The sequence below is a fragment of the Scyliorhinus canicula genome, chromosome 7 (genome assembly GCF_902713615.1).
Source record: "Scyliorhinus canicula chromosome 7, sScyCan1.1, whole genome shotgun sequence".
NCBI classification, from domain to species: domain Eukaryota; kingdom Metazoa; phylum Chordata; class Chondrichthyes; order Carcharhiniformes; family Scyliorhinidae; genus Scyliorhinus; species Scyliorhinus canicula.
The window spans coordinates 207,445,792-207,455,102 of record NC_052152.1 but is presented as its reverse complement, the minus strand read 5'-3'; the positions used below and the strand labels follow the sequence as shown (position 1 = coordinate 207,455,102).

Sequence of the window (9,311 nt, the reverse complement as noted above, 5' to 3'; positions counted from 1 at the left end):
TCAATTGATCATGGCTAATCCACTTAACCCGCACATCTTTGGACTGCGGGAGGAAACCGGAGCACCCGGAGGAAACCCACGCAGACACGGGCAGAACATGCAGACTCCGCACAGACAGCAACCCGAGATCGGAATCGAACCTGGGACGGAATCGTGCTGTGAAGTAACAGTGCTAACCACTATGCTACCGTGCATTCAGATGAAATATAAAGCCAGATACTACTTCTCAGGTAAAAGATGCAATGGTATTATTGTGCAGAGGAGTCCGCTTGATGTCTTCATCATTTATTGAATTTATTTATAGAATGTACAGTGCAGAAGGAGGCCATTCAGCCCATCGAGTCTGCACCGGCTCTTGGAAAGAGCACCCTACCCAAGGTCCACTCTTCCACCCTATCCCCATAACCCAGTAACCCCACCCAACACTAAGGGCAATTTTGGACACTAAGGGCAATTTATCATGGCCAATCCACCTAACCTGCACATCTTTGGACTGTGGAAGGAAAACGGAGCACCCGGAGGAAATCCACGCACACACGGGGAGAACGTGCAGACTCCGCACAGACAGTGACCCAGCGGGGAATCGAACCAGGGACCCTGGAGCTGTGAAGCAATTGTGCATTTGTGTCTCAATCAACAGGACTATAACTCACTACCCACTGTGGGAACGTGCCCTGTGCAAATGGGGCTTCCTACATCACAACAACAACCTCAGTTCAAAAGTTCTTCATTGATTGTTAAGCCTTTAGACTATCTGAGGATGTGAAAGGTGCTTTATAAACACTAGTTATTTGTTAAATTTCCTGAATAGTATGAAAGGGAAATTAATTTTTTTTGATAAATTGAAAGGATTAAAGCTAAAGCCGCCACAGTCCCCAGATGACCATTGGCTGTTTTCCCCTTTGTGGGAGAGAGCTGACTGGTGGTGATTTAACCTGAAAGTCACCACACCTCAGGCGAGGGGCGAGGTTGAGAAGGAGGGGCCATCATGAATATGGAATGAGATTGAATGAGCTGCTCTTGCCGAGAGCTAGCACAGGGTGCAGGGCTGAATGGCCTCTTGCTGTATTACAATCCTATTGTCCAGCCTCACCCAGTATGGTAGCAAAGGTGTAACATGGAGGCAATGGAGGAGTTGGGAGTGAACTCCTTAATTAAAGCACCGTGTTTAAGTGTAATTTTTATAGATGTGTTCCGAATGATGTGGTGGTGGTGGGGGGGGGGGGGGGGGGGGCTTTGAGAGAGTCAGTGGGAAGTGGCTGGGGTGGGGGGTCTTTGAGGGAGTCAGTGGGAAGTGGCTGGGGGGGGGGCTTTGAGAGAGCCAGTGGGAAGTGGCTGGGGGGGGGGGGCTTTGAGAGAGCCAGTGGGAAGTGGCTGGGGGGGGGGGTGCTTTGAGAGAGTCAGTGGGAAGTGGCTGGGGGGGGGGGACTTTGAGAGAGTCAGTGGGAAGTGGGTGGGGGGGGGGGATTTGAGGGAGTCAGTGGGAAGTGGCTGGGGGGGGGGACTTTGAGAGAGTCAGTGGGAAGTGGGTGGGGGGGGCTTTGAGAGAGTCAGTGGGAAGTGGCTGGGGGGGGGGCTTTGAGAGAGTCAGTGGGAAGTGGCTGGGGTGGGGGGTCTTTGAGGGAGTCAGTGGGAAGTGGCTGGGGGGGGGGCTTTGAGAGAGTCAGTGGGAAGTGGCTGGGATGGGGAGGGGTCTTTGAGGGAGTCAGTGGGAAGATGCTTTCCACTGACAAGAGGATAGAAGAGAACAAAGACTGAAGACAATTAACAAAGAGGACCAGAGGGGAGTTTATTTTGCTCAGGAAGTTGGGGTTGCTGTGAAAATCGCTGCTGAAAAGGGCAGACTGAGCAGTAACTTTGCAAATGGATACATGTTTGAGAAGGAAGCAATTGCAGGGAAATAGCAGGAGGGGGGAGGTGTGGTTAACAATCTGATAAAATGGGCTGAATGGCCTCCTCCTGGGCAATAAGGTTCTCAGATGAAAGGGTGGATGCAAAGTGCGTTGAGAGGTGGGAGTTTTCAGCAGGAATGTTGAATTTGGGCCGGTTTGAAGGGGTTAAGGGGTTTGCTGAGCTGTCTGTGGGCTGCGCAGGTGCAGTTGGCTGGCAATGGTCTGGACTGATGGAGGAGAGCAGCTTGTGAGCCAGGATTCATTGTGTACAAGTCAGGTGTGGGAGGGGGGGGAAAGGAGAGAGAGAGAGACAGAGAGGAGAGGGGAAGCTCCCCCTCCCCCCCCAGGAAGGAGAGACAGACAGAGCACTGGGAGGGCAGAGACGGTGCACAGCATGATCCCAGGGAATCCCCAGTGCAGCCGGGCAGGTTGCTGAGGGTTCACCATGGTGCAGAAAGCCAAGAGGAACGGGGAGGCTGGAGCCGGCCCGGGGGAGAAGAGGCTGAAGGTGGGCTTCGTGGGCATCGATGGAGGCACCGACGGTGGCATCAGCGCCGGGGCGGACTCCTCCTGCACCCGGGACGGGGCTCTGCTCATCGCCGGCACAGAGGGCAGCAAACGCGGCAGCATCTTGGGCAAGCCCCGCTCCGGAGCGGGCAAACGCCCCAAAAGGAACGCGTTTTACAGAAAACTGCAGAACTTTATGTACAATGTGCTGGAGAGACCTCGAGGATGGGCGTTCATCTACCATGCATATGTGTGAGTAAGAGTCAAATATCCCATTCCGGGGGGGGGGGGGGGGGGGGGTAACCCTTTGTCGCAGTCTGGCATTTGCAATGAATCATTTGTAAATTCAACTCCAGTGATGGAGCAGAAAAAACCATCATCAGCTGATATGTAATATTATCATCATGTGTTTTCCTGTGATTCAGTGTCTGTGTGATTCTGTGTAATTATGTGAGTGATTCTCTGTGTGTGTCATTCTGTCTGTGTGTGTGATTCTGTGTGTCTGTGCGATCCAGTGAGTGTGATTCTGTGTGTGTGTGTGATTCTGTCTGTGTGTGTGATTCTGTGTGTGTGTGATTCTGTCTCTCTGTGTGATTCTGTGTGTGTGATTCTGTGTGATCCTGTGTGTGTGATTATGTGTGTGTGTGCGATCCTGTGTGTGTGTGTGTGATTCTGTGTGTGTGTGTGATTCTGTGTGTGTGATTCTTTGTGTGATTCTGTCTCTGTGTGTGATTCTGTCTGTGTGTGTGATTCTGTGTATGTGTGTGATTCTGGTGTGATTCTGTGTGTGTGTGATTCTGTGTGTGTCTGATTCTGTGTGTGTGTGTGATTCTGTGTGTGTGATTCCGTGTGTGTGTGTGATTATGTGTGTGTGTGTGATTCTGTGTGTGTGTGATTCTGTGTGTGTGTGATTCTGTCTGTGTGATTCTATGTGTCTGTGATTCTGTGTGTAATTCTATTTGTGTGTGTCTGTGATTCTGTGTGTGTGTGTGATTGTGTATGTGATTCTCTGTCTGTGATTCTCTGTCTGTGATTCTGTGTGTGTGATTTTGTGTGTGTGTGATTTTGTGTGTGTGTGATTCTGTGTGTGTGTGATTTTGTGTGTGTGATTTTGTGTGTGCGTGATTCTGTGTGTGTGTGTGATTCTGTGTGTGTGATTATGTGTGTGTGTGATTCTGTGTGTGTGATTTTGTGTGTGTGATTCTGTGTGTGTGTGCGTCTTGTGTTTGCTGTTATCCTGTTGCTGCAATTTTTAAGGCTTTTTTTTTGCTTTGGACCAACCTGGATTTAAACTGAAAGATTCAGCAAAAATCCTTTGATCGATGAGCAGGAGAGAGTGAGTAAGAGCGAGAGAGTGGGGAGTGGATGAGGTCTTCAGAAGCAGCTGAGAATCAGGGCTGATCACATAACTGTGTAAATCGCTCTCATGACACTTACCACCTTGCGCAGATTTTAATTTAAATTGGATTTCTTAAACTCACGCAGTTGGCCTGAGTGTTGCGATTTAGTCTTTGACAAGAGTTCAGATCAGTTGGCGAAAAGGGGAGTTTTATTAATTCAATAAGACTGTGACAAAGACAATTGATTTTTGGGGTTTCACTCGAAACATATTGGCGTGGCCTTGACTCCAAGACTTATTGCTGTGTTAAGTGAGTGAGGAAATTTCCTGATATGTTTTAAGTTATTTGGCTTGATACATTTGTGGTGGTATAACTAGGAGGTTTACGGTACCTATCTGCCATTGGTGCAGAGCACTCGCTGCCCACTGGCTCAGGTCGGTCATGTGCCTCTCTGCTGATTGGTTGAGGCTAGTCATGTGATTGCTCACCCATTGGCTAGAGGCAAGTAGTCCCACCTCTGAGGCAGGGTATAAGAACCCGTAGGACCCAGCAGTCGGCCTTTCTCTGTAAGTCGACTGCCGATTAAAGCCTGATATATGGAAATTCTTCACGAATCGAGTCCAATTGATGGTACATCAAATTAATCAACTAGAATTTTGAAATGGAGCTTCGGATCAAACCAGACTGCCTCCGCATCAGCCCGCATGCTACAAACGCGTCAGCAACTTTTAAACATTGGCTGGCGTGCTTCAACAGCTACCTCTCCACCACAGGCAGCCAACCCACCAAGGAGCAGAAACTCCACATCCTCCACTCGTGCGTGGGCACCGCCGTCTACTCGATGATTGAGGATGAACAAGACTATGATGCGGAATCTGGATGTAAACAGTTGCTGTAACAATGTAGTTGCAGCTTCTGGCCAGTAGCTGACGCTATGCGGTTACTTCCTGAAATCTTGTCGTTCTTGTGTGTGTGTGTGTGTGGAAAGAAGATTTGTAAAGCATATGATGTTTTTGATGGAACTGCTAACGTTACCACCCCCCCCCCTCCCCCCACCCGCAGGTGGGTCGCGGGCAGGTGTCGGGAGGGTCGTGGAACCGTCCGTCGTGGCGCTCCCGATCGTGCAAATCTGCACGCAACAGCCACGGCAGCCGGCTGTTAAGAACGCCAGCCGCAAGCGGCTTTCAAAATAGCCGCGAACATGTAAAAAAAAAGCGGCCGCACTGCACATGTGTGCCAGATCATTGGCGCGCACGCGCATAGTTTTGTGCATACATGCCAATGATCGGGTACGCATGCGCAGTGCGGCCGCTTTTTAAAAAACGGTTGCAGCTTTTTGTTTTACAAGTTCGGGAGGGTTTTATTCAGTTTATTCATTTAATTTTTATTTTTTTATACAAGTTCGGGGGGGGGGGGGGGGGTTCTATTTGATAAAATTTTACAGGAAAAAAATGCAGAACTTTGGACAGATGGAGACTCCATACTTTCCGACACCGGAAGGCTTTACCTTCATCCAACAGGTTCCATTGGAGGGGCCTGTACGAGGGCCAAAGGGACCCAAAACCATTTCCTCTGTTTTTGTCAGCAGCAAACAAGGTAAGAGAAAATGGTGGGTCGCTCAGGTCGGCCGGCGTGGGTCGCGAAGGTCGGCCGGCGTGGGTCGCAAAGGTCGGCCGGTTGGTAAAAATGGGTCCATGGAGAAAAAGTTTGAAGAACACTGATCTGGACTTCCAGAAGATATTTAGTAAAGTCCCTTGTAAGAGGATGTTGACTAAACATTGAAGTCCATGGAATTCAAGACGAATTGGTCAGAGGAGCGGGCAGGAGACAGAGAGTAGATTCTCGAATTGGCAGAATGTAACTGGTGCCTTTCTGCAGAACCTGTGTTGAGGACTCAGCTATCCTGCATATTTATTGACAACTTAGATCAGGAATAGAAAGCTACATATCCAAGTTTGTTGATGAGGCAAAGATAGGTGACATTGTAAATGGAAGCATAAAATTATAAAGTGATTGATAGATTAAGTAAATGAACAAAACTGTGACAAATGAATTTCAAATTAAGCAAAGGTGAGTTAGACCATAAGACTTAGGAGCAGAATTGGGCCATTCAGCCCATTGAGTTTATCCAACTTGAACCTAAACAAAATAAATCAGATGCATTCTAAATGGTGAGGTTCTTGAAACAGTGGATGTCTAAAGCGATTTGGGGGTGGGATTCCTGGTGAACATTAAAAAGACATGAACTGGTACCAAAAATAATGAAAAGGCTATTAGAATGTTGACCTTTCTATTTAGAGGATATGGTCGAAAAAGGGGTGGCTTCATAGAACCTACAGTGCAGAAGGAGGCCATTCAGCCCAATCAGTCTGCACTGGCCCTTGGAAAGAGCACCCTACCTAAGCCCACACCTCCACATGATCCCCGTAACCCAGTAATCCCACCAAACCTTTTTGGATACTACGGGGCAATTTATCATGGCCACTCCATCTAACCTGCACATCTTTGGACTGTGGGAGGAAACCGGAGCACCCGGAGGAAACACATACAGACGCGGGGAGAACGTGCAGACTCCGCACAGACAGTGACCCAAGCCGGGAATCGAACCTGGGATCTTGGAGCTGCGAAGCAACTGTGCCAACCACTGTGCTACCATGAATGTCCAATTATGCAAAGCCCTGGTAGTTCACACTTGCAGTACTGTGAGCAGTTCTGGGAACCACATCTTAGGAAGATTATAGTGGCCTTGGAGGGAGTGCAGTGTAGATTTACCAGAATGATACCTGGGGTCAAAGGTTGAATTGCAAGTGAGAATTACATAAATTGCAATGTATTCCCTGAAATGTAGACGGTTGCAAGGGACTGGATTGAAGTTGTCAATGGCACCGGATAGAGAGAAACTATTTCTGCTGCGCACCAGGCACATAATCTAAAAGGCGGCACAGTAGCACAATGGTTAGCAATGTTGCTTCACAGCACAAGAGTCCCAGGTTCGATTCTCGGTTTGGGTCACTGCCTGTGTGGAGTCTGCACGTTCTCCCCGTGTCTGCGTGGGTTTCCTCCGGGTACTCGGGTTTCCTCCCACAAGTCCCGAAAGACGTGCTATTTGGTGAATTGGACATTCTGAATTCTCCCTCTGTGTACCTGAACAGGTGCCGGGATATGGCACCTAGGGGCTTTTCATAGTAACTTCATTGCACTGTTAATGTAAGCTTACTTGTAACAATAATAAAGATTATTATTATTAAAAACTAAAGCCATACCTTTCAGGATTGAAGTTGAGAAGCACCTTCACCACACAAAGGCTGGTGGTTTGGAACACTTCTAGAAACAGCGATTGATGCAAGATGAATTTTTAATTTCAAATTGAAGATTGAGACGTTTTTGCTAATCCAAGATGTTGAAGGGTAGGAAGGTGTGTTATGGATTTCGGCTCGATCTCATTCAATGGCAGAGCAGACTCGAGGGGTTAAGTGGCCTCCTGCGGTGTACATGATGTGCAAAGGTTTTGATTGGTTCGAGTTTTCAATTGGGAACCAATCAATGACCACTTTAGTGCTAACCTCGTCATTTCTGAGCAGATTGCGATTGGTTCCTGTGGAAAGTTTCAGCTAATCAATATACTCTCAGACTGTGAACTGAGTTGTGAATTGTTTTTCTCTGCCTCTCAGGTACTTTGGAGTCAATAAGGAAAATATTTGTCCTTTAATTTTAACTGCATCTGAATAAGGCCTTGAATGAATAGATCCCACCCACCAACTGAGTAATACCATGGGAAGTCTGCAAATCTATGTTGTGTAGAAACACAAAGACAGAATTGGTTCGATTTTTTACTGTAATGGTTGATATACCATTGACTGAAGGAGTGCTTGGGGACAAATCCATGTGGCTTTTTAGAAGCAGGAGACTTCATGTGCCACTAGCTAAAATATGTTTATTTACATTCTGATTGTGTCAAATGTTCTGAAGTTTAATGGAGCTTTTATGTGAAGGATAATTCTGGAGTTACATGCTGGATCGTTGTCATGAAACAACCTTACTGCACAGAAGCAGGTCACCTGTCCAATTGTTACCACATTGCCTTTTTAAACAAGCTATCCAATTAATTCGTCTCTTCCACCCTCTTTCTCAATAGTCCCCCAAATGTTTTTTCTTTCTGAGTATTTATCCAATTCCTTCTTTAAAGTTAATATTGTATGTTTCCGCTACCCTTTCAGGAAGAGCTTCCCAAATCATAGTTCAGGAACTGTAAGAGATGGGACTGTAACTACCTGAGGTAAGCAATTGTATTGTTCCTCGCAGGAGTTCTGGGTCCAGCATTGTTAAAATATCTATTATCTGATTACCATTTATGGGATCTTGCTGTGCACAGATTGTCTGCTGCATTTCTTACATTACAGCAGTGACTGCACGGTGGCACAGTGGTTAGCACTGCTGCCTCATAGCACCAGGGACCTGGGTTCAATTTTGATCTTGGGTCACTGTCTGTGTGCGGAGTCTGCACGTTCTTCCTGTGCCTGCGTGGGTTTCCTCCGGATGCTCCGTTCTCTTCCCACAGTCCAAAGATGTGCAGGTTAGGTGGATTGGCCATGCTAAATTGCTCCTTAGTCTCCAAAGATGTGCAGGTTAGGTGGGGTAATGGGGAGTAGGGTGGTCTTTCAGAGAGTCCGTGCAGACTTGATGGGCCAAATGGCCCCCTTCTGCACTGTAGGAATTCTACGACTATACTTCAAGAAGCACTTTGTTGGCTCTGAAGCATTTTGGAACATCCTGAAACTTTGAAAGGTATGATAGAAATTGAAGTCTTCATTCAGGTTCTTGTGGTTTTGTTAATTATATTAAAGAGATTTCGGGATCAGATAAAAGTTTATGTGGTTTTCACCTTCGCCACTTCCACCTTGCCGATGGGAAGGGGTATTGGGGTGTACAAGAAGTAGACAGAAGATTGATTGCAAATAGGAAGAAGTAGCTAATAGGAAGAAAGTTGCAATATCGTGGTGAAACTGTCACCTGACCTATTGAGATTAACACAGCAATGTTCTATTGTGAACACGGAACTCAAAAGTGACCGCTTTGCTTTTGTTAAAATAAAGTGGTATTCTAATCATTACAGTAGAAACCACACTGAACACAACAAGGATTATAGATCAATGCCCAATTGATGCGTAGTGAATGTTGTCAGAATTAGTCACTTATAGTTGTCCTATCAATGCTGATGTCAATCTGTCGAGAAACACTCCATTATATAAAAAATTCCTTCCACATTGCAGTGTACATTGTTCTCTATAAATTACATCCTGCGGCAAATTTAAAGCTATAACCTCATTTTCAGCTGATGGTTACACTTATCGTTCCATCAAACAACAGAGCACAATATCCTATGCCAGCTCTTTGAAAGATTTATCCAATTAGTCCGACTCCACCTGTTTTTTTCTCCAAAGACAAATCTTCGCTTTTCAACTGTTTATCCAAATCCCTTTAGATTCTGCTTCCTCTGTCCCTTCAGACCGTGTGTTCTAGATCATAACAATTGGTGTTCGGAAAATAAAGATAGTTTTAGGGGTTTTTAATG

General features: G+C 46.6%; 1 protein-coding gene across 1 annotated transcript in view; it reads left to right on the top strand.

The window, feature by feature from the left end:
* The first annotated feature begins 2,119 nt into the window (after positions 1 to 2,119).
* The window catches only part of LOC119969753 (potassium voltage-gated channel subfamily KQT member 2), a 218,063-nt gene continuing 210,871 nt past the window's right edge, over positions 2,120 to 9,311 (top strand). Inside the window, exon 1 of the mRNA XM_038803799.1 lies at positions 2,120 to 2,651. Within this exon, the coding sequence (XP_038659727.1) occupies positions 2,338 to 2,651 (314 nt within the window). The 5' untranslated portion in view covers positions 2,120 to 2,337. The remainder of the gene's footprint in view (positions 2,652 to 9,311) is intronic.